This window comes from Typopeltis vanoorti, chromosome 24 (genome assembly GCF_054136105.1).
Source record: "Typopeltis vanoorti isolate ZY-2024b chromosome 24, IOZ_Tvanoo_1.0, whole genome shotgun sequence".
In the NCBI taxonomy this organism is placed as follows: Eukaryota; Metazoa; Arthropoda; class Arachnida; order Uropygi; family Thelyphonidae; genus Typopeltis; species Typopeltis vanoorti.
This window is the reverse complement of record NC_143572.1, coordinates 68,520,257-68,546,305: the sequence shown is the minus strand read 5'-3', so window position 1 is coordinate 68,546,305 and position 26,049 is coordinate 68,520,257. Positions and strand designations below refer to the sequence as shown.

At 34.9% G+C, this 26,049-nt stretch overlaps 1 protein-coding gene across 3 annotated transcripts in view; it reads left to right on the top strand.

Moving 5' to 3' along the window:
• LOC150093384 (serine/threonine-protein phosphatase 2A regulatory subunit B'' subunit beta-like) overlaps positions 1-26,049 on the top strand; it is a 284,810-nt gene that overhangs the window by 173,296 nt on the left and 85,465 nt on the right. For all 3 annotated transcript variants that reach the window (XM_090413283.1, XM_090413284.1, XM_090413282.1), the window contains 3 exons: positions 904-1,134; positions 1,282-1,385; positions 19,514-19,616. In XM_090413283.1, coding sequence (XP_090269409.1) covers positions 904-1,134; positions 1,282-1,385; positions 19,514-19,616 — 438 coding nt within the window. The remainder of the gene's footprint in view (positions 1-903; positions 1,135-1,281; positions 1,386-19,513; positions 19,617-26,049) is intronic.

The window sequence follows — 26,049 nt, the reverse complement described above, 5'->3', positions numbered from 1 at the left end:
TTGTCAGCATGATAAGATTAATTACATCAATGACTGGATCTGTCCTCAAACAGATATTTACTATTGTTAATATAGTTAAATACTTATAATTTGAAAATATCCTCAAAAGTGATCCACTGCAAAAGAGAAAAGTTATTTGAGTGGAAAAATGTATTCTTACTAAGAACACTTACCTTCTTTCATATGTGAGTTAGCCAGTCTCATACAGAAGTAGAGGGTTTTTCACCTGGAAACTCAGGTTTTTTGTCCCTCAGAACAGGCAAACTGGCCCCATGAACGAACGAATGTGTGCACACACACACACACACACACACACACACACACACACACACACACACACACACACACACACACACACACACACACACACACACACATCTACAGACATAAGACACTCCTGAATAAGGATTAACCAGTCTATTCCGTATTATTTCAGTTTGATCACACATATATATATATATATATATATAAGTTAAGCACTGATTTTTCGAATGCACATTGCGGCCTTGGGTACCTCCCGGGGCCTCGCCTGTCTGAGGGTCGAATAACGATTTCCAAAGGCTTGTTTGCGTGCCAGTCACGGTATTTAACTATATGAAATATTTAACTATATGAACAATGGTCAAATATCAGTCTGAGGACAGATCCAGCTATTGATGTAATTAATCTTATCATGCTAATAAACTGCATAGAAGTCATTTTCCAACATCTTTCTTATTCAAAAATTATGGCAATTTGCTTGTCAGTAGTTTGGCAATGTAATACCAGCAGGGGAAAAAAAAAAAATATATATATATATATATAATATTCAGAATTTGTAAATGATATTGAGTACTGAAATGTTTACTTAAAAATATTATGCCAGTATTATGACAAAGTGTATTTTTTTATTCTGTCTTTCAGTCCCTTCGAACCTACAGGGATAAAGAAAATGTTGATCCCTCATCAAGGCCCATTCCACAACAGTGTAACAAGTTCACATCTTCTCATTCTGTATATATACCAACATTTTACTTCCCCAATGGTCGACCATTAAGTGCCAGTGATATCGAAAATCATTTACAAAAAATTAAAGCAGCCTTTTCATCACTGAATGGAAGAGTCACCAAGGAAAATTTTAAAGTCATCGTCAAGGTATTCAGTGTGTCATAATCTCATTTTGTATTCACCATATTTATCTGAACAGATTATCTTTCCTTATTTGAAATTTCTTTTTTATATTAATAAAGATTGTTCTTAAACTGCAGCCATACATTTGATTTAAATGTTTTCTGTACTTAGACATGTGGACTTCCTCTTTATTGGAAAATGCCTCTATTTTTGGCTGCAGGAGGGGATAAACTAAGTTACGTAACATGTGATAGGTTTCTTGATTATTGGCAAAGGTAAGCTGGCAGAGATATATAAGACATCTCTTAATTTCTTATTCATTGGAGAAATAGGTATAATGTAATGCAACTGAGTAGAGAATGTACTTTTTCCCCCTACAAATGTGAAGGAATGTCACTATTACTTGTAAAGTATGAAAAGAATATCTCAGAAATTTTTATTTAAAAAATATAACTTGCTAAAGGGAACTGCAATGAATTACTTATTCCTCCTCTGTATCAAGAGTTTTGAGATCCTGTGTAATAATCTTTTTGCTAGATTATTAGAATACAAGTTTCACATAATGTTTACTTTGTGTTTTTGATAGAGGCTGTTGTAAATGACATTTATGCATTATGTGGGTTTTGCATTTTCTCTTGTGTTGCATTAGTATAAAAAAATAATAACTAAATAAACAAATGTTCAAGGAGATCAACTATAGAACTCGCACTGTTTCAGGCGATAATATATTGTGTTACATTTAGGGACTATGAGGTAGTGTCACTTTGCACCACTTCACTGGATGCTGTGAATTTAAAATTAGTGATAGTCTTGGGCCAGCTGTTTCTGATTAGTTAACAGTGGAGATAGACTGCTTCCTCAGTCTCCAAAAATGAGATGTGGCTAAAATGGTCTCATCTACTCCTTATGGAGAATAAAAGATAGTAGTGTTTTTTTTTTTTTTGTTTGTTTGTTTGTTTGCATAGAAATATCATTGTCATCAATATCCCAGCACATACTCTCAACAAGTGCACAACTTTCCTCCAAATTAGTCTATCACTTGTTAACACTCCGGTATTGTTAGATCTTATATTTCTGTTTTCTAGGATGCTTCTGACTACATCACTCCACCTAGATCCTAGTATTTTCTGTGTATTTTTCCTACTATCTTGGAAACAAACATCGGCTCTAACTTTTTCTCTCCCATTCCATTAAGTGATCATACTACCTTAGATTAGCTCTACTCACATATTCTTGAATGCTAACAATGTAAATTTCCTAACTTGAATATTTTTCTGGGATATGGTATTAGAGAAGCATAAAACAATGACTTTGATATTCCCATCAGTCTATACTAGTTGGCTCTTAGTTGCTTTTTTCATAAAGGCATTCTTTGTGCATTGTATTTAACATCGTCTTACATTGCTGTCAGAAACCAGAGAATAGAACACTGGGTCAATATTGAGTTTTGTGTAAAGTTCCACTGAAACATGCTGAATGTTATGAATAGCCTATGGCAGAGTTTCCCAAATTGTGTTCCGCAAAACACTAGTGTTCCGTGGAAAGTGAATAAGTGTTCCATGATGTCACTGACCATGCCGTATATTTTTAAACATGGAAGTAATTCGGGAAAGGGAATACTGCTGTTTATGACCGGTCATAAAAATTGCCTGCAAGCCGATTACAACAATGGGTGGCATATCCTCTGTTCTCAAAACTGAACGAAATAACATCTGTGTTGCAAATGTTAGTGACCAATCAGCAAGGGAGTATAAAGAAAATTTTTCCACTGAAATTGAAGAGCTAGGTAGTCTGTATCTAGTTCTCAAATCTAGTAATACTGAATACTTTCTTTGCAAGTTCATAATGTAGGGTGAAAGTGCTTATTTTGAAACCGTAGTGTCGTGATTTTTTAAAAGTAATATGCCTACAGATTTAAATTTTAATATGAATAAGAGACAAGGGACTTTGTTTGATTTTGGTGTTAAGAAATCTCTTATTGAAGGTGTTTGTGATGCAACAGATAGTGATTCATCCACCTCCAGCCTTCAAAGCGATCTCCGGGATGTACAAAAGAAGGGAAAACTACCAGCACACAGGAGAAAAAGTCTGCATTCCCTCGTAAGTACTTATAATAATATTATAAATTTTTGGTGATCAGAATGGAATATGTCAATGAAAATCAGCACAAATTAATTTAATTATGTTGGTCTGAGGAAACTACACAAAGTGCTACAAGATTTCATTAGTGAAGTGATTGATAAGTGACTTAAATGTAATTTTATATTTATCAACATGTCACACCATATACATAAGTGTACTAATGCTCTTTATGATTATGTCATAATTAATTATTAATACATTACAAAAAATTTCAGGATTTGTGAAGTGTTCCATCGTAGGAAAAATCTGGGAAACACTGGCCTATGGAATGACTCTTTGTCCCACGTGCAAACATTTTAATCATTTAAGCATTTTAAAGAGAGCACAAAGGCCATATCTGATGAACTCTGAAGTAGATGACAAAGACCTACAGTCTGAAGTTATTGACAAAATGACAATGTACTAACAAGTGACTGTCAGTTAATGCTGAAAATATTAGCAAATTAAATATGAATAATAATAAAAAAAAAAATCAGTAAAGTCTATTACACTATTAAAGTGATTACACAGTTTGTTCCACACTGTTTGTGTAATGAATAATCCAAATAGTTAGACATTAAATTATACAAATAATTTAATGTCTGGACTAAACAGACATTTCAGTCTGTTTAGCTACCCAAATGGCCACATGGATGAAATAGATCAGAAATATAAGCTTTGTATCCATGTTATTTCAGTAGTATCCAAATGTCATATTAACTTCATTGGACACTTTGCATCCATGTACTTATTGATGTGTAAACATGTTATGGCATTTTGGTGATTAAATCACCTCATGTTTAATGGAATGAAAATGGCACAAGAAGTGAATTAAGCAACTTAACGTTCATAATGTTGCCTTTGTTCGTGGAGACATCTTCAGAGGGTACAATATAAATTGTAACACACACCAGCAACACAAAGTAAAGTGAAACTTTGTACATTAAAGTGTAGAAGTCCTAGTTAGGAAGGTTGTCCTCTGTGGAAATTAATAGAAAACATAGATTGTAACTTGCTATGCTTTAGAATTACTGTTTCCCATATTTTTCAGAAATTAAACACATCTGTAATTAGTTAAATTAAGCTGCAGATTCTAGAAAAAGTCTCTCACATCTGAACTTGTTGTGATGAAATATATATTAGTTGTTTTTTTTTTTTTTTCCTGTTTGATTCTGTGTATATTCTGTGTATATATATATATATATATATGGGAATAAATTTTTAACTTAGGTATATTGTATATTAGGATAACCAAGCAATTTTATATGCTTGGTTATTTTAGCTCCTAATCCCAAGTATGCAAACAATTAAGTTTGCGCCTGAAACAAAGTTCAAGTCTAAAGATGGTACAACACCAGGGCAACTCATTGTAAAGGTGGTTAAAGCTTTGATCACTATTCTTAGTATTTTCCCATAATGTAAAGCACATCTCACTAGAAGATGTATACTGCAATGCATTATGGGTGGGGTCACTACCCAGACCGGTTTCGACCTTTTTTGAGGTCTCCTCAGTGAGTAGCTAGACCCTAAATACCAAGGTTTTAGTAATACAAAGCCTTATCAACTTTACCTATATAAGTTGCAACAAGGTGTATTAAGTTTTAATAAAAATCTCTGGAGGAGATATTGATGGGAATAAATTTTTAACTTAGGTATATTGTATATTAGGATAACCAAGCAATTTTATATGCTTGGTTATTTTAGCTCCTAATCCCAAGTATGCAAACAATTAAGTTTGCGCCTGAAACAAAGTTCAAGTCTAAAGATGGTACAACACCAGGGCAACTCATTGTAAAGGTGGTTAAAGCTTTGATCACTATTCTTAGTATTTTCCCATAATGTAAAGCACATCTCACTAGAAGATGTATACTGCAATGCATTATGGGTGGGGTCACTACCCAGACCGGTTTCGACCTTTTTTGAGGTCTCCTCAGTGAGTAGCTAGACCCTAAATACCAAGGTTTTAGTAATACAAAGCCTTATCAACTTTACCTATATAAGTTGCAACAAGGTGTATTAAGTTTTAATAAAAATCTCTGGAGGAGATATTGATGGGAATAAATTTTTAACTTAGGTATATTGTATATTAGGATAACCAAGCAATTTTATATGCTTGGTTATTTTAGCTCCTAATCCCAAGTATGCAAACAATTAAGTTTGCGCCTGAAACAAAGTTCAAGTCTAAAGATGGTACAACACCAGGGCAACTTAACCTAAGTTAAAAATTTATTCCCATCAATATCTCCTCCAGAGATTTTTATTAAAACTTAATACACCTTGTTGCAACTTATATAGGTAAAGTTGATAAGGCTTTGTATTACTAAAACCTTGGTATTTAGGGTCTAGCTACTCACTGAGGAGACCTCAAAAAAGGTCGAAACCGGTCTGGGTAGTGACCCCACCCATAATGCATTGCAGTATACATCTTCTAGTGAGATGTGCTTTACATTATGGGAAAATACTAAGAATAGTGATCAAAGCTTTAACCACCTTTACAATGAGTTGCCCTGGTGTTGTACCATCTTTAGACTTGAACTTTGTTTCAGGCGCAAACTTAATTGTTTGCATACTTGGGATTAGGAGCTAAAATAACCAAGCATATAAAATTGCTTGGTTATCCTAATATACAATATACCTAAGTTAAAAATTTATTCCCATCAATATCTCCTCCAGAGATTTTTATTAAAACTTAATACACCTTGTTGCAACTTATATAGGTAAAGTTGATAAGGCTTTGTATTACTAAAACCTTGGTATTTAGGGTCTAGCTACTCACTGAGGAGACCTCAAAAAAGGTCGAAACCGGTCTGGGTAGTGACCCCACCCATAATGCATTGCAGTATACATCTTCTAGTGAGATGTGCTTTACATTATGGGAAAATACTAAGAATAGTGATCAAAGCTTTAACCACCTTTACAATGAGTTGCCCTGGTGTTGTACCATCTTTAGACTTGAACTTTGTTTCAGGCGCAAACTTAATTGTTTGCATACTTGGGATTAGGAGCTAAAATAACCAAGCATATAAAATTGCTTGGTTATCCTAATATATATATATATATATATATATATTCTTCAAAGTAGATGTTGACTGGTCTGCCTATAGTAGACCAACTTGCAGGAACAAGAAACCATGTATACACATACACACATGCTCCCAGGAACTGAGAGAAGATGGAGTTGGTTCTTGGAGAAACAAATTAGACTCGTTTCAAGTAAAGCTTGAGGCAGTGCATAGATTGTATTTTTTCAAAATTTTGGCTATTTTTCCTGATGTACAGATAGGGATAGTGATTGCATGACTATAATTTGTATGTAGTGATGGTCGACGATTTCGGAAGGGATTGAGTATTTTGTTTTGTTAGCAGAAGGGAATCATTATTTCCCTTCTGCTCAACTCCTACCACTTTATAAATCCCAAATCCACCTAGTCTTACAATATCAATCTTGGTTGGTGTATCAAAAATTCCTCCAAATGCTAGATTGTATCCAGGAGAGAGCCATTCATTTAATAGGTGATCCTTCTCTCATTGACTCCTTCAAGTTGCTTTCCCATAGATGCTCTGTTTCTGCATTGTATTTTCTGTAGGTATTTCCATGGACACTGACCTGCTGAACTGGCCATCACTGTTTCTCCACTGCCCTCTAATTGCATGAAAACAGGCAGCTGCTGGTCAACATCCATCTACCGTTCAGCTCCAGACTTATCAAACTAACGTCTCATCTTTTTTTGAGAGAAAATGGAGAAGTTCCTTTCTTCTTCCATATACTTATATTCTTTGGAACAGTTCATCTCATATCATTTTCCCTAGCACATACATACAACCTCCAACTCTTCACAAAGCACATTAATAGATTCCCTTCTTCCTTTTAATTACTTGTCCACATACAGTACTATCATGTTATAGGTCTTAAGACTTCCTGAACAACCACTGGAAAAAAAAACTTAATAAACCTGTCACCTTTCATACTGAGGTGATCAGAAGTCAGCACATTCAGCCATGACCATAACTCTGCTCTCACACCTAAAAGATTCCTACTGAAAATTATGGTACGAATTGAAAGAGAGAGAGATTCACAGCCTTCCTACCTAGTGCAAACAATATCAGACTGGATGTAGAGAATGTCCTAATACAAGCAAAACTGTTAAAAAGCAGCCTCTCCTACAAATAATTTGAAGCTAATAGAGATGAATAATAACAAAAGAATTATAACTACAAAAGCAGATAATGGGAATGCCACTGTAGTTCTTAATCAACATGATTACACACAAAAAATTACCTCTCTCCATAAGAATTACTGCATTTACCCACTCTGGACTATGATCCTACCAATACACACACTGATCAGAACTCACCACAGTCTCTTTAAAAAAAAATTACCTCCTGTTCTGTGGAAATTACAAATAAACATGAACCATACAATTTCAGACCACCTCCTAGATATATGGGTTACCAAAAATTGACAAATAGAATGTGCTGTTATGCCTAGTTGCAGATCACATTGATTCATCCACATACAAAATATACTGGCTGAACACTTAGCTAAAGTGCTCACCCATTATACTGACTTTTCTTTGTACATAAAAAAAACTCAGGCCACTTTAAGGTACTATTAGAAAACTACTCGAACACACTGATCAGTTTTGTCATTGCCTCTCGATTCACCAGTATTCCCCTTATGGACACTTTAGACCTTATCCAAGTAGAATTTCCTCCCATTATCTCATCCTTATTTGATCAAGTATTCAAGCAAATTTGTTTGCCAAGGACAATTCTATAAACAAATAGAGGAGATAGCCATGGGGTCTCCACCCTTCTCCAGTGCACTACTTCAAATGAAATTGAAACTGAAAATAAAAACACACTTCCATTTCCAGATACACTTATCACACATCTTTCCTTCACTGTTTACCATAAGATTACATATACCAAAGAATATATGCTTATACGAGGGTTGTTTGAAAAGTTTGGTAAATTTACAATAAACGGTGCCACAATTTGTTCATTCATACCAGTGTTGGCACGTATCATCTTTTTCATGACCCCTGGCAAACTTTTAGCACGTGCAACATATAATTTTCGTTTGGCAAACATTTAAAATGACTATGTTTGCATTTTTCATAAAAATGGAGAAAAACGAGTTTTGTGCAGTAATAAAACACTTTTATTTGAAGAAGTGGACAGCCACGCAGATCAAAGGCGAGTTAGATACAGATCATGGGGACTCTGCATCAGCATTAAAGACTATTTATTTTTTGATAAATGAGTTTAAACGTGGTCCTAAGTCCATCAAAGACGAAGCGTGCTCCAGACGCCTGACTGAGATCACTACGAAGGAAATGATTGACAAAATCCATAGTGTCATTATGGAAGACTGCCGAGTGAAAGTGCATGAGATTGCTGAGAATGTAGGCATCTCAACTGAATGGGTGTATAATATCCTGCACAGAAAATTGCCCATGAAAGAGCTTTTTGCACCATGGGCACCACAATTGTTGACTGTTGATCAAAAACGCATGCGAAAAGACATTTCAACGCAGTGTATGGCAGTGTTTAATCACAATTTGCAGGATTTTTTGTGTTGATTCGTGACTTTAGATGAAACTTGGATCCACCAACTACACACCTGAGTCCAAGCAGCAGTCAAAACAGTGGACAATACCTGGTGAAAGAGCACTGAAAAAAGCAAAGACCGTTTTGTCAGGTGGGAAGGTGATGCCCAATTTTTTTTGGGATTTCCAAGGAATTATCATGATAGACTATTTGAAAAAAGTTAAGACAATAACAGGAGTCTATTATGCATCATTGTTGGACTATTTAAAAGAAGAACTGAAGAAAAAACGGCAAGATTGGTGCACAAAAAAGTGCTCTTTCATCAAGACGATGCACCATCCCACGTATCGGCCATCATGATGGCAAAATTGCATGAATCGAGGTTCGAATTGGTTCTACATCCACCGTATTCTCCAGACTTAGCTCCGTGTGACACTTCTTGTTCCCAAACGTAAAAATTTGACTTGGTGGGAAAAAAAATTCTTCAAATGAGGATGTCATCAAGGCTGTCAGTGACTATTTTGCACAATTTGACAAATCCTACTTTTTAGATGGGATGAAAAAATTGAAACTCGCTGGACCAAATGTGTAGACCTTGATGGAGACTATGTTGAGAAATAAGTTAAACACATTTTTTCAAAAAAAATGTGTTTAACTTATTTTTTTACCAAACTTTTCAAACAACCCTTATATATTGAAAATTTATTTTTCACTTGATTAGACTATAATAAATTTAGTTTAATCCTTTATCCAAGTGTGAGCAAACAAAGTTTGCGCCTGAAAATATCTTCAGGACTGGGGTAAGGTAGTACAACACCGGGCAACTCATAGCAAAGGTGGACTAAGCTAACATCCCTCCTATCTCAGTATCTCCCATAATGCAAAACACATCTCCTTGCAGATATGTATAATGTTATGCATTAAGGTAAGGGCCACTACCCAGACTAGTTTCGACCTTTATTGAGGTCTCTTCGGTGGGAGCCAGTCCCAGAAGTGGAGATGCCAGGCAGAAGCAATGGCAAGGTCGCATGGCAAGGTGTACTACCTTACCCCAGTCCTGAAGATATTTTCAGGTGCAAACTTTGTTTGCTCACACTTGGATAAAGGATTAAACTAAATTTATTATAGCCTAACCAAGTGAAAAATAAACTTTCAACATCTTTCTCTAAATCCAGAGTAATTTAATAAAAAGGTGGCACACCTTTTTATTGCCATTGCTTCTGCCTGGTATCTCCACTTCTGGGCCTGGCTCCCACTGAAGAGACCTCAATAAAGGTCGAAACTAGTCTGGGTAGTGGCCCTCCCCTTAATGCATAACATTAGACATATCTGCAAGGAGATGTGTTTTGCATTATGGGAGATACTGAGATAGGAGGGATATTAACTTGGTTTACCTTTGCTACTAGTTGCCCGGTGTTGTACTATCTTATCCCAGTCCTGAAGATATTTTCAGGCACAAACTTTGTTTGCTCACACTTGGATAAAGGATTAAACTAAATTTATTAAAACCCTTTATATATATAAACTCTTATTGTCACCAAACACAAAAACTAGGTGTTATTAACACTAAAAACAGTACTATATTAACTTTGTTTACCTTTGCTACTAGTTGCCCGGTGTTGTACTATCTTACCCCAGTCCTGAAGATATTTTCAGGCACAAACTTTGTTTGCTCACACTTGGACAAAGGATTAAACTAAATTTATTAAAACCCTTTATATATATAAACTTATTGTCACCAAACACAAAAACTAGGTGTTATTAACACTAAAAACAGTACTATGAAGGTTTGCTCCAGTGAGCAAGCACTTAACCGTGAGTTAAAACTTACCAGGGATATCCTAAAAAAATGGCTACAGCAAGAGTTCTGTGAACATTCTTCTTCACAAGATTGCACTTAAAAATAAACTAAATTCTAATAAAACTGTAACTATTCCATACATAAAATTTATTTTATCTGTCAAATAAAATAAATGGAATACTACACAAATACAGCCTTAATGCCCTGAGTCCTCTAGTAAATGCAGAATTGACTGGAAAGGCACTTGTTCCTTGTTTACAACAAAGAACAAAACCTGGTGTAAGTGTAAATTTAAAAAAAAAAAAAACCCTCTAAAATTCTAATTAATTACCTAATCTCAAGAAATGGATCACATATTCAACCCAGATAGCCTTTGGTTCTAACAGGTCATAACAATTAAGATTATAGTAATCGAGGATCTTAGCCATAGTTTTTATTAACAAATCTCAGCCCTTGCTTAAAATACAGACATCCTCCCTGTCATACAACATATTAGGTTCCAGGCCACTGTCATATAGCAAATCACTACTTTTTTTTCCCCCACTTGTAATACATGCAATGGTTTAATGATGTTTCTAAGCAGTCATATGTTTTGTGAATGATGTAAATACTGCATCCACCACCACCCTCTGATTAATGCAGTATTTATTTACTAAATTTAATCATTTTAATCGTAGCATGTAATGTAATAGGTTTATGCATCTTCTTCTTTTCACTGGAGAACAGCACCCTTAGTTTGAATTTTTTTTTTCTTCTGCCATTATTATTATTATTTGATACCTCCAGGGAGGCCAAAGACTCATCGAGGGAGGGTGCCTGCTGTACAACTCTGTCTCCACCACTCAATCCACTAACTATACCAATGCCATCTACCGCCGACCGCCACTAGTATTTCCACAGATAATCACAAACATCCATGCCCACGGCGGGATTCGAACCCGCTGCCTTTTGGCTGGAGAGCAGATACGCTAACTCGGCTGGCCAACAGTATTATTAGCAACAATATAATAAATAATAAACAGTTTATAGTTCACAGTGAAACAGGAAACACCAAATAGAAAGAGATGTGGCAAGCGATAAGATCGTAAATAAACTGAGTTCAAGAATACTGTGCATCTGATGATTCATGGCAGCATCATGTTGCTAATTCACTCATCTGATCATATGCAGTATCATATGAGCAGATTGTTGTAAAGCAGAGTCATAAGAAGGAGCATTACAAGGGCTAATAAATGGCCATTTAAAGCTGAATGTAACTTTGATATAGGTTTTTTTTTTTTTTTTTTATTAAATAACTAGATATATTGCCATGTTGACCACATTAGTGGTACTTTGGCATACCATTTAATTGTAACATAACTTGTTTCTCTGTATACTCTAGTTGATGACCACATAATGTTGCAAAATTAAAGTTATTACTCTTAATATATTAGTGGTCTCCATAATTTTACCAAAATGAATGCTAATTATTGTAACATTAAAAGAAGCGGAAATCTGCCTGATAAGATGAAAGGACACAATGATGTTGAGAGAGACCTCCGAACTTTCATAGTACATTCTGATGTTTTCATAACATAGGGAAGAGAAATATGAGAAATTTCTTTTTGAGACGTTTAAGCAGGGAGCATAAAACTGTTGAAAGCTTTGATAACAAAGGATTTGCTAAAACCATTTTTATGAAACAAGCTGATTTGATTATAATTCAACTCTTGAAGTAACATGTAATAAGTGACTTTAATTAAAATAAAGCAAGCTCATCATGTGTAGTGTGTGCACACACAGAAACAAGTTATGTTACAATACGTACAAATGACAAAGTATTAATATGGTTAACCATATTAATATTGACTTCTAGTGGGGAAAAAAAATAGATTCTTTTTTTTTTCTTTTCTTTTTTTTTTTGATAAGATAACTGGAGAACAAATTCATCCATTCTTGAGAGTTCCAGTATAAGGACCACATAACTAATTATAAGATTTAAAAAAAAAAAAATCTTTATTAGTTCTACAGGTCTCTACTTATTTATTTATTTATTTATTTTTATGGAGTTTCCTCCCTTTTTCTCCCCCGTCCCTATTGGGACGAGTTGAGCCCCCTCATGGGGGGTTAAGTATTTATGGCTGTAGATCCATGTGTATTCATGGGACTGGTTTGCCTGCTTGCAGGATGAAAAACGCCAGATAAACTGGTGGAAAAACCCTACTGCCTGCGCCCAAGACCAGCTAACTTGGCTATGGCTGAGGAAGATCCTTAAATTCCTCACGTCTTTGACGGGAATCAAACCTGGGACACTCCTTCCCCAGTCATGTGGTTGTGAAGCGCAAAGCCACTAGGCTAACCGTGCAGACAGGTCTCTACTAATTTTGTATAGCTCTTTGTGCACCTTTTTTAAGATAAGTTATTAGACTTAAGTTAAATAACAAGGGACCTTTACTATAAAATGTGAAAAAAATTAACAAAGGACATGTAATGCCATATTTACTTAGGTGGAATTATCATGTTTCAAAACATAATGTGCATCATATCCAAAACAAGTGAGTGGAGAGAAAGAGAGATAATTTTTTGATGAACAATGACTTGACTTGATGTAAGATGGTACCTTGGATTTTATTACATTGAGTAGGTGTGTGACATTCTTTAAGCTTGTATGACATTTCTATTTTCTGCCAAATAACAGGATGACTTTTCTTGGTTATATGATAAGCTAATCCTGATTTGTATTTTCTCTTTTCTCTTCACATGGATCTCTGGATTGTTTTCTTTGTCCTACATAGCATATACTTTATGAACAATCAATTTTATAAACCTCTGTTTGTTTGTTTTTTATATATGGTATGCAAGATGGTTTAGGAGAATGTAAAAATCTTGAGCTCTTGTGCAGTAGGGTGAAAGCTCCTTTTATGTTGTGCTATCAAAATATTGTCTGTTACACATTAGATATAAAAAGGGAGTTTTTATATCTTTGTTTCTTGCTTATTTTTTATTGAATGAGTGGGGATATCCTATTCTTATTTTTTCATGCCACTATGCATGATCTCAAGATTTTTACATTAATTTTTACATTCCTAAACCGCTCATCCACTCCTTAAAAAACTAGAGATTTATGAAATCCACATGTCAAAACATACAAAAAATGTGGAAAATAAGTGAAAACATGAATACAGATTAACCTATCATACAGCCAACAAAGACCATTCTTGTACTTTGGTAGTAAACAGATATGGCATACACAAACTATAACATCAAGGCTGGACGTGGTTCATCAGAAATCTCATTCACACAGACCTTGAATATGATGCACTTTATCGAAACATAATATCTCATCATCCCAAAAGTAATGTTGTTTTTAAGCATTACGTTTTCAAAAAATATAAAAGATAAATCACTTGCTAATATAATGAATTATATATTCTACATTTGAATCAGTAACACTCTTCCAATATTGTGAAAGCTTCATAATACCATTTGTACAGAATTCAGGAGGTTTGAAGGCAAAGAAGTTGCATATGCTCAATTTCAGTGCCTCTAATGTATCATATGTTTTTAGATTAATAAAATGTTTCAAACTTTGAAATAAGTGGTAATCTGATATGGAAGCTATTCGTAGCCAAGTTCCTCAATCTTGGTACAGGTGATACTTGCACAATGAGGGTGTGTGTTATCATGGTGAAAAACAACACCCTTTCAATTGATTGAGTATATTTCACAGTGTACTTCAGCTGTGATTGTTTGGTTTCGTGGCAAGAGTTCAAAGTGTATAATACCCATATCCTTATGCTTAACAAATGCTTAACAAAACCTTTGGATTGTTTGCTGTGCAATAAAATAATTTTTACTTCCTTTATACGTTTCTTTTATTATTCTCACATATTTGTTAGGAATTCCATAGCTTTATGCATAATGTCTCTCTATCAATGCTGTCAAGTACTTTGGCGAAATCTATAAAATTTAGGTATAATAATAGCAAGGAGATATCAGTACAGGTGCTAAAAGAGTGTTTAGCTAAATTGACTATTCCTTTGACCAGGCTATATAATTTGAGTCTTAGATCAGGGAAGATTCCGCAGGAACAAAAAGAATGTATAGTAATAAATTTAGTTTAATCCTTTATCCGAGTGTGAGCAAACAAAGTTTGCGACTGAAAGTATCTTCAGGACTGGGGTAAGGTAGTACAGCACCAGCAACTCGTTGCAAAGGTGGAGCAAGCTAACATCACTCCTCCTCTCAGTATCTCCCATAATGCAAAACACATCTCCTTGCGGATATGTATAATGTTATGCATTAAAGGAAGGGACACTACCCAGACTAGTTTCGTCCTTTATTGAGGTCTCTTCAGTGGGAGCCAGGCCCAAGTGGAGATACCAGGCAGAAGCATTAGCAAGGTCATCTCCACCTATAGGAGTTGCCGAAAGTTGTGCCATCTTTTTATTAAATTACTCTAGATTTAGAGAAAGATGTTGAAAGTTTATTTTTCACTTGGTTAGGCTATAATAAATTTAGTTTAATCCTTTATCCAAGTGTGAGCAAAAAAAGTTTGCACCTGAAAATATCTTCAGGACTGGGGTAAGGTAGTACAACACCTTGCCATTGCTTCTGCCTGGTATCTCCACTTCTGGGCCTAGCTCCCACCGAAGAGACCTCAATAAAGGTCGAAACTAGTCTGGGTAGTGGCCCTTCCCTTAATGCATAACATGAGGGATGTTAGCTTGGTTCACCTTTGCTATGAGTTGCCCGGTGTTGTACTACCTTACACCAGTCCTGAAGATATTTTTAGGTGCAAACTTTGTTTGCTCACACTTGGATAAAGGATTAAACTAAATTTATTATAGTCTAACCAAGTGAAAAATAAACTTTCAAAAATGTATGGTAATCCCCTTGCACAAGGATGGTGCAAAGATTCCAACTATCGACCGATCAGTATCTCAGGAGTGGTGGTGAAGATTTTGGAAGAATTGGATAGGGCTTGCATTCGGAAATGGGTTGACAGTGAATCTCTAATTTGTAATGAACAGCATGGGTTTCCTAAGGGAAGGTCATGCATTAGCAACTGGTTCACATTCTATAATAATGTTACCATTGAACCAGACAAGATTGAATCTTAGCAAAATCATGGTGTATCCATGGTTCTAAGACTTTTGACAGAATACAGCATGGAAGACTGTTGCATAAATTGGAGAATATTGGTTTGGATTATGAAATATTAGCATGGGTAAGAGGATGGCTGACTGACAGATGTCAAAAAGCGGTATATATAGTGGTGGATGTGAGTCAACAAGATTTAAGGTAACTAGCGGTATCCCACAAGAATCAATTCGTGGTCCACTGTTATTCAATCTGTATGTTAATGACATTAGGAAGAATTTGGCATGTGACATACAGCTATTTGCTGATGATGCAAAGATAGGTAGAGTAATCAGGAAAGCTGCTGATATACAGTACTTGCAGAATGATTTGAATAGGCTGGAATTGTCGGCATGGGAAAATGGAAGTCAGTTCAATGTCAGTAAATGCAAAGTCATGCACTTTGGTGTGATTAGATATTTGACACAAGAGGACATCCTTGGAAGCTGAGGAAGAATGCTGCGAAGAAGCGGGTGAGGGCTAGATTTTTCTCTCATAGGGTGATTGTGATTGGAGGGAATTGCTATTGGATGTTGTATGTCCAAGCAGTGTGAATGATTCAAGAATAAGTATAGCTGGTGTGTATAGTATGTGGCCTCCCTCGATGAGTCCCTGACTCCCTGGAGGGCTCTCTTAATAATATGAATATTTTAAATTTGATGCTTTTCACAGTGATATTTCTTAAGGTAAACATATGATGTACAGTACTTTCAACTGTTTTAAAACCAACTTGCTTATGCCTTAATACCTTTTCTATTTTACTTATAATCAAAATTTATAGAAACTTTTTTCCATTGGATGTTGTATGTCCAAGCAGTGTGAATGAATGAATTCAAGAATAAGCTGGTGCAGATTGTATGTGGCCTCGCTAATTTTCATATTTAGTAAATCTTTTTGTATAATCATTATAGTTATCTTCTTTCCAAGTTTGGATATCTTTTCAGTGAATAGCACATTATTCAAGATGATTTGCAGTTTATCACTAGCAATTTCTCTACTTGTGTTAAGCATTTCTTTTGCTACATTATCATTGCCACATGCCTTAGCACTTTTCATCTTCCTGTTATGTTCGTTATTTCATTTTTAGATATTGGTTCTAATGTAATTTTTAATTTTGTGCTTATGGAATTTTTTATTATTATTATTATTAAACTTCTTTGCCTGTCAGTTATATTGTTTCCACATTTAAAATCCATCCAGGTGCTCTCTTCATCTTCCAAGAATCTTATCCTTTCAGTTAGCAGTGAAGCGTTTTTATCTCTTACAACATTTATTGATTCTTTTCTTCAAAGTATGTTTTCTTTGTCACCTCATACAATTTTCTGATGTTATCTTAATGCCGAAGCCTTTTCTACTGCTTCTGCCATGTTGTCCACATAATTCCTGTTATCTTCTCTTCCTGATCTTTTAATTAAGTAATTTTTTTCTCTATAATTGCTCAAATGGATTTCTTTAGTTCTCTGAGATTTGGCATTTTCAAACAGAATTTAATTTTATGCCTTTCTTTTATGAATTTCCAGGTCTCGTTTGATAACTAACATGTGTTGTTTCCTTTCTTAGTACCTAGACAATCTCTTGCCACCCCTCATTACATACTCTCCTAAAATCTTTCTCTTTCGTTTCAAATATCATGTCTTCTGGACATTCTTCTTTTTCACTTTCTATTCTCATTCTCTAAGATTTGAAATTGATTCTTTATCATAACAAAAAAAAGTTTCCTTTATTTCATTCATTTTTGATTTAGATATATCTTATCCTTTCATTTTGATTTTTAATTTTTTTTTTTTTATTCCTGTGCAGTTTTAATTTAAATTTGGCTGTCAAAGTAATGATCAGATCCTACATCAGTTCTTTGCCTTAGATTAACATCTAAGAGTGATGTCTTAAAATTAGCCTTTACAGAGAATTCCATATGTTTAGCAACTTCTTAAAACAAGATTGCATCGGCACTTTTTTCCAAACAGAGGCAGAGTGTCTACCATGGATACGTGTTACATTTTATGAATAATATATAGTTATGGATAAATCCTCTGATACCATTACTAGATCCAGCATTCTCAAGCTCCTGGCCCCTCCATGACTTATACAGTCACTAAGGGATACCTGAAATGCTATTTCAGGTATCCCTTATTTCAGGATATACATTATCCCTTCTGTTATTCATTATCTATATGGATCACATTATGAAGAAAAGTGGTATTAAACGTGACATCAAAATTGGGGATGTTAATGTCAGCTCTTTGCTTTATGCAGATGATGTTATACTTCTAAATAAATCTGCTACAAGTCTGCAAGATGCCCTGACAAAATCGAATAACTGTTGTAATAGATATGGTATGAAGATCAGCAACTAGAAGGCAAAAAACAATGAAAATAACCAGAAGCATTAAAAATGTCAACTGCATTGTGAATGGAGAACCTAAAGTAAAACATTTCATCTACTAAAGTAAAACATTTCATCTACTGATTTTTGGTGAAGATGGTAAATTAAATATGTAAATAGGCAACAGAATCAACAAATCTGGTATGGTAGGAAGTCCATTGAATAAATTTTTATGGAATAAGAGAGAAATTAGTCAAAACACTAAATTAGCTACATACAAGACAGTGTTCAAACCAATTTTAACTTTGGATCTGAGAGATGGATCAGGAGTAAAACACTTGCCCAAAGACAACAGACCACAGATATGCAAGTCCTGAGAAAGATCAGGGGCATCAATAGCAATATCATATTAAAAATTAGGATATTAGGAAAGAACTTAACATTGTCAGCATCCAGGAATGCATTAGCAGATCTAATCTCAGATATGGTCACTTAAACAGAATGGGAGAGGAAAGATTAGCAAAACAAGTGTTCTCTGCCATATTGGCAGGAAAAAGACTGAGGATGACCAAGATATAGGTGGATTGATACAGTAAAAAGTGCCTTAGAAGAAAGAAATATAAGATCTGATAATGTTGGATTCTTGACATGTAATGGATTGTTTTTGAGGAAAATTGTAGATAGGAAGTTAGTGGGGATGAATTTTCATGTAGTACTATCATATCCTGTACACCCATTGAGGGTACATGTCAGGAATTAATGATGGTGACATAAGCAGTATGCATATAATTAGTACATTATGTCTCCAGTAGTCCTCACCTCAAGAAGTCCAAGTACTAAATATCACTAACTGCAACCCTTATTTTGGACAAATATGGGAATTTACTTTAGTTATTAGGCCACAACTAATGCAGTTATAATTAAATTACTGTCTTTTAAAACTAATGGAGAATATGACTGAAATTGTTCTCCAGCTACCTATCAAAAAAAAAAAAAACTAGTTTTCATATAGGGTTTTTTTCACTAGAAGTTAGACCATTAAGACATTTGGGAACCTTTGTATAGACATATGGTTAGCTTCAAATAACGGTGAATGTGAACTACTTTGATTTTTTTTTGAATTAGTTATTATTCAAGCACAATAATAGTCTTCATAATTTTGCCATAACGAATCCACTTGCCTCCAATTAGCATTATGATTTATTAGGGTATGAAATTTAGTCTCAGTACTTTTTTTTTTTCCCGATCTCACCTTGGGTATGCATGCTGAATAGATGTAATAATGTAATAACATTGAAATTAACTTGTATGGCATGGTTGAGCTTTAGTTTCCTCTATATATATTAAAAAAAAAATACATTTTAAACATGTTTGAAAAGCTGTTCATTTTGTTTATTTATACAATTGACAGTTATTTTTCATTTTAATGTTTTTTGTGTCTGAAATGCCCATGAAAACAATGGTCTGTTATGTTTTTTCCCAAGAGTTATATCCATGTGCCATGATGAAGCCTCACGATTTATTCAGATACTTACACGAGGGACAAGGGAGTATTTGCTGGATGATGATTTCCTGACCATGATATTTGTGAGTTTGCTGTATTTTTATCAGTATTTTGTTGTATTTAATATTTTAATTTAAAAAATTTCAGCTTTCATTTCTAATATATATCAAATGAAACCAACTGCTCCACCTCCTTTCTTGATTGTTTCCCTCCATCCATTTCTCATCTGTCCAAGATGGGTTGAGGAAGCTCTTAATCCACTGATTAAGAGCTTTAGGCAATTTAATGCAGCTGGCTTGCCATTCCTCTGCTGCATCCCTCTAAGAGTAAGTATTTTATGTCTGTAGAACTGTATGTTTATGGCCTGTTTGCCTGTTCTGAAAAACGAAAAATTGAAGTTTTTGAAAGAAAAACCCTTTACCTCTATATAAGACCAGCTAACTCACCATTTGATTAAAAATACCTGATAAAGATTCCTCACGTCATAGACAGGATTCAAACCCAGCCCTTTTCAACCACAGGGCTCGTCTGTACCACTCAGCTAAGGAGGCTCTCTTGATCATTTAGATATATCCTAAAATGAATTTTTTGTTACTTCTATGATTCATTCTTCAAGCATTAGATACATTTACACTAAATGAGCTTTTGTGTAACAATCAGCATCTCATTTGGTATGATGGAGATTACACGAACAGAATTACATTCTTAAGGGCAGGTATTAATTGTTACTTTATAATAGTCTGTTATATCTTGTTACTTTTACTCTTTTTGTGTGTTTTACAACGTTTTGTATGTCTTACTTGTACCAGAAGTTAGCTTCTGACAAATTTATTTATTTTAGATTGACTGCGCTAGCCGATGACTAGTTCCTGATACTTAAGCTTACTTTAATAACTATCTCGACAATATTATTTAGCATTGGGAACACATGATATGCAGTCGCGGCTCCCCTCTTTATATTACGTCAAATGTCTCCCCCACACACACACTTACACAAGTTCGAATTTTTTTATAAGTGGTAGGTCAGTCTCAAACAACAGAAACATACAAACTTTGATTTAAAATAATGCATTTTAATACAACTAAAATTCATATACAGGAAATCATGTACTAATAATAATAAAAAAAAGGAAATAGGTTCATGCACAAATGCCCAAAAACTGCAATAGGCTCACTCAATCCCTCTTATGTACTTCTTAATATGCAGGCTCATACAATTATAATCCAGGAGCATTAGTTAATCAGTGTTATTTCCGTGGTTTGCGTGAAGATTAAATAATACTCCAAGGTTAATCAAATTACACATGATTCACTCAATCTTATCAATTACAGATTTTGTAAAAGGGAAACTCCTTGCTATAAAATCTTATGCAAGTCACAGCCTTAATGTACAGAGCAGTGCCTTCATTCATTGTATCTCATATAATAATTCATCTCTTAACTGTTCCATTATAGTTTCACTCAAACACAAATTTACAAATTACAACAGGAAGGTCCTATCAAGACGTTCAGTCCAAAAACGGATCTTCTAGTCAGGTCAAGCAGGGCTATGCTTAAGGTTCTCCACTTTTTCCTTGTTCTCTCTGGTTTTACAGCACTTGATATACATATAAGGTAAGAGATATATACCTTACTGGTTAATCTTCTTAGTGAAGTGGTTCCTTTGTTTTAAGTCTGGTCCTTCCTCGGACGTGGCAAGATTTCCTTGTTGCTCTGCTGTCTTGCTTTATTTATTCTTTTCGAAATGCAGGGTTCTTCGCTATCGTCACATTGGCGGCAAACTTGCCAGTGGCCCTGTCTGCTGGTTTCCTGTTGTTCAGTTGGATGTCCTGTACACATCGGGTCCCACAGCAACGTGGAAGGTTGCTGGTCACTGGCAACAAGCTTCCTCAGCCCTCACGGCCTTCTCACTGGAACACAGAAAGATGCAGAAAACAAGAGAGCGTTTGAAGTGTTTACAGTGTCCCAGAATGAAGAGAAATTACAAGTCGAGTACCACATAGTTCTGTTCTAGGAGTATTGTTGTTTAGTTTATATATTAGTGATATAATTCAGTGTTTTAAGAGGGGATACTAAATTATTTGCTGATGATGTTAATTAGGAAGTACAATGTCAGGAAGCTCTGGTGTGGTTACGAGATTTGAGTAGGTTTACTTTGGGCTAAAGAATGGACATGTTACTTCACTGTTTGCTACATGTAAAGTCATGTACTTTGGCTAGAAAAGATGGAATGAGGTTTATTATAATTGCTCCTGGAGTCAGAGAAGGTAAGGTATCTGGAGATCTCAGTGGACAGGGAACTGAAATTCAGGGGACATATTAAAAGTTGTAAAGGTTTACCCAGAAATTTGAAACCAGAGAAACCCTGACATGTAGGATTAAGGAGGTGATAGTTCCATTGTTTAAGACACTAATCAGGCTACATTTGGATTTCTGTGTGCAGATCTGATCACCTGATTATATGGGTGGAGAAAACATTAGAGAATGTTACTTACTATTATAATAATGGAATTAACTCACTGTTAAATTATCAGCTACAAGAAGCAAAGAAATCTCTTGCCCTCTGAAATAAAGAAATAGTAGATATCAAGAACGCTATAGAACCAGTATTAGAGGCTGAAAATTTTAACACCATTTTACGCATATCATCGACATTATACCAAAAGGTTTTAATGCTTCCTGTAATAGATTAAAATGCAAGTTTGATTCACTGGTGAGCCACCCGCTAACAGACAGTGAACGTTTTGTTTTGTCAAAAGGTCATAATTTTGCCGTTTCTCCGAAGAAGTTACCCATAATAGATTTTTTCCATAGCATAGACAGAGGTATTCAATCCTTACCCAAAAAAACAGCTAACAGGACAAGATTTGAATGTGCAAAAATTCTTTTTAATGCCAAGCCTCCTCGGCCGAACCTATCGTATGCTGAAAAAAAAAAAAAGCACTGAAATCGTTGAAGAATAACAAGAACCTAATAATTATGAAAGCTGACAAAGGGAAGGCTGTAGTCATTCAAGACAGAAGAGAATACGAGAGAAAAATGTCACTGTTACTCCGCGACTATTCGACTTATAGGCCCTTCACTTCAGATCCTACCAGTAGTCAAATAAAAAGACTTAATGCTCTTATAGATAATATATTGATATGCGATGAAGATAAAAAGAAAACACTAAAAGCCTCCTTCGGATGCCCACCTAGATTATATGGTCTTCTAAAAGTACACTAGCCAGGAATTCCATTAAGACCTGTTGTAGACTGTATAGGTTGTCCCACTTACACAATTTCAAAATTTCTGTCAAATTTACTCACTTCTTCAACTTGAAGAACAGCTACATATATAAAAAATTCTTTGGATTTCAGAAATGAAATTTCCGATCTTCATCTAGATGATTCAGAGATTATGATTAGTCTAGATGTTGTTTCTCTATTTACGAATGTTCCATTGGCAGACAGCATTGAATTACTGCACTAAGAATTTCCTCCAGACATAGTCAGATTATTTGAATTTGTAATAAAGTCCAGTTATTTTTCCTTCAAAAACCAGTTATACCAACAAATCAAAGGAACAGCAATGGGTAATCCAGTATCTCCTGCTATTGCCAACTGCTTCGTGGAGCACTTCGAACAACTTGTCTTTGACAACGTTTCACCCAGACCTAACCTTTGGTTCAGATATGTGGATGACATTTTTGCCATATGGAAGGGCACTTCGGAAGAATTACAACAGTTTCTCTCAAAAATAAATGCACTTCATCCAAGGATCCAGTTTACCCCAGAAGTAGAAGTAAATAAGCAGTTAGCCTTTCTCAGCCTCTTAATTCTTCGCCAACCAGATGGTAACCTACAGTTCACAGTCTATAGGAAGGAGACTCGTACAGGCCAGACATCCATGCTGAACCACATCACCATCCCAGTCAAAAGGCAGGTACTATAAAAACACTGATTCATAGAGCCAGCCCATTCCTTTTGTTCTTCAGAAGAACTATTACAAAAAGAGTTACAATATTTTAATTCCTCCTTCATATCCAATGGTTATAAGAATTCCTTCATAAAAAGAGCTTTAAGTAGTCGTGCTTCATCATCCTCTTCAAATACAGAAGAAGCAATGCATAGCTAAAGTGTTAAAACCACTAAATATTTGTGTGGCCTTTCGACCCATCAGAAAAATCTCTACATTCCTCACATTTCCAAAGGACAAGCTCCTGCATCTCAGCTATCCAGGTGTCTATCTACCAGATTCCCTTCTCTTGTGGATTATCATATTTTGTACAAACAGGAAGATCTGCTCTGATCCGGTTAGAAGAACACAAGTCATATATTCAGTACCTTAGACTTGAACAGCCTGGACTTGCAGAGCATGCCATCAACACTAGACATAGAGTTCAGTGGAACAAGACAAAAAAATCATTCACAAAAGTTATTTCCTCATGGAACGTCTTTACAAAGAAACATGTGAAACGTTACTTCACTCCCCTAACCTAAACAGATCCGATAGTCTTTGTTTTTCCCCCTTGTGGGAGATAGTACTCTATAAATCAGCAAATCTTTCCTAAGCATATATATATATATATAAATTTTATTTATTTTATTTAAAAAAAATTTTGTTTTTTTTAAAATAAATTTAGGAAATTTAACCTTAGCTACTTAAGGAGTGCTTTGTGAATATATCAGTTATTGTTTAATTAGCCTTTGTACTTGTACTGATGATGCCTGTGATACTCAGGTGAAAATTCTACTAATAAAGAATATTTTATGCGAGTTAATTCCGTTATTATAATAGTAAGTAATATGTCTACTCATGGTATTTCCTTACTGAAACTTATTAGAGAATGTATAGAAATGGGTAACTAAGACCAAAACTCTCTTAAAACAGTGGAATGCTGAATATGGTGACAGATTAAAGGATTGCAGTCTGCAAAGCTTAGTACAGAAGGAGAAGTGGTGATGTGATTGAAATATGTAAGTTGGCAAGATGAACCTATCAGATACAGGAAAATTATTGCACAAGTTAATAGATGAAATCTTGTCATGTAGTACCATCATGTGTATTTGTGGTTTAAGCCAGTAGAGAGTAAAGTTTCGTTGGCTAAGTTCCAAATTGCCAGTCCATCCTCATTCATTCAGTACCCAGTGGATACCTACTAATGGGCATACCATGCGAAGGTGAGGATTGGACACTAGGTTCAAAGGCCCCAGTCAGTTCTCCACATTTCTTAAAGGCAATGTAGAGGTCTCCTCCCAGTTATTTGTTGATATATGTGTTTATAGGAGATTAATAATAACATAAATTTAATCATGTAGTACTGTTATAATAGCAGGAACACCCCTTGAGGGTACATATCAGGAAATTGATGAAGATGATAACAGATTATTGGAGAATGTACAAAGATGATTAGAAACTGTAGAAAGGTCATGTGGTTAAGGAAGTGAAAAGGAGATTTTTTGCATGTTGAGTGGTAAATGAATGGAATGCATTGCCAGAATGGGTTGTGAAGGTGAATGCTGAATGTTTTCAAGGTAAAATACAATAAGCATTGTGGTCTGTGAGTATTTAGCTGCCTGCAATGAATCTTCTGAATGAACTCCATGAAGACTTGTAAAAAACTTAAATTGGAAAAAACATAAACTTAATCATTTTGAAAAATTGTGGTCAAGAAAGTTTTTTTTTTTTTTTTGCCCTTTATTCTTTCAGTAGGCATATCCCAGATTACTTCTTATTATTCCTACAATAAAGCATATTTAATATGGGGCGGGGGGGGGTCAGAATTCTCTACAAAATTGATCTAGTACATTTTCTTCATTGGGTGACAGTATCTTCACCAGAATAGAAGAATAAGTGGCTCTCTCTCTCTAAGACACCTATTACTATATTCAGTCTCTTTTTTTTTTTATCAGTAGTACCAAAGAATGTGCACAAACATCTAATATACTTCAAGCTGTTATAAATTATGATTACTGTATATTTAAGCACCCCTGTAGTGCAGTCAGTGGTGATATTGCATTTGAACATAAAGTCCTGTATTTAAATCATTCCATATAGGATGTAAAGCATATTTTTAGTCATTTTCAGCTGAAATGAATTAGCTGGTCTCATATAGTGACAGTGGGATTCTTTCAGTATGCATACCCCAAATTGCTTCTTGTTATTATTCCTACAAATTAATATGATGTGGGGGGGGGGGGTTCAAAATTCTCTACAAAAGAACATTTTCATCATAGGGTGACAGTATCTTCACCAGAATAGAAGAATAAGTGGCTCTCTCTCTAAGACACCTATTACTATATTCAGTCTCTTTTTTTATCAGTAGTACTAAAGAATGTGCACAAACATCTAATATACTTCAAGCTGTTATAAATTATGATTATTATATATTTAAGCACCTCCGTAGTGTAGTCAGTAGTGATATTGCATTTGAACATAAACTCCTGTATTTAAATCATTCCATATAGGATGTAAAGCATATTTTTAGTCATTTTCAGCTGAAATGAATTAGCTGGTCTCATATAGTGACAGTGG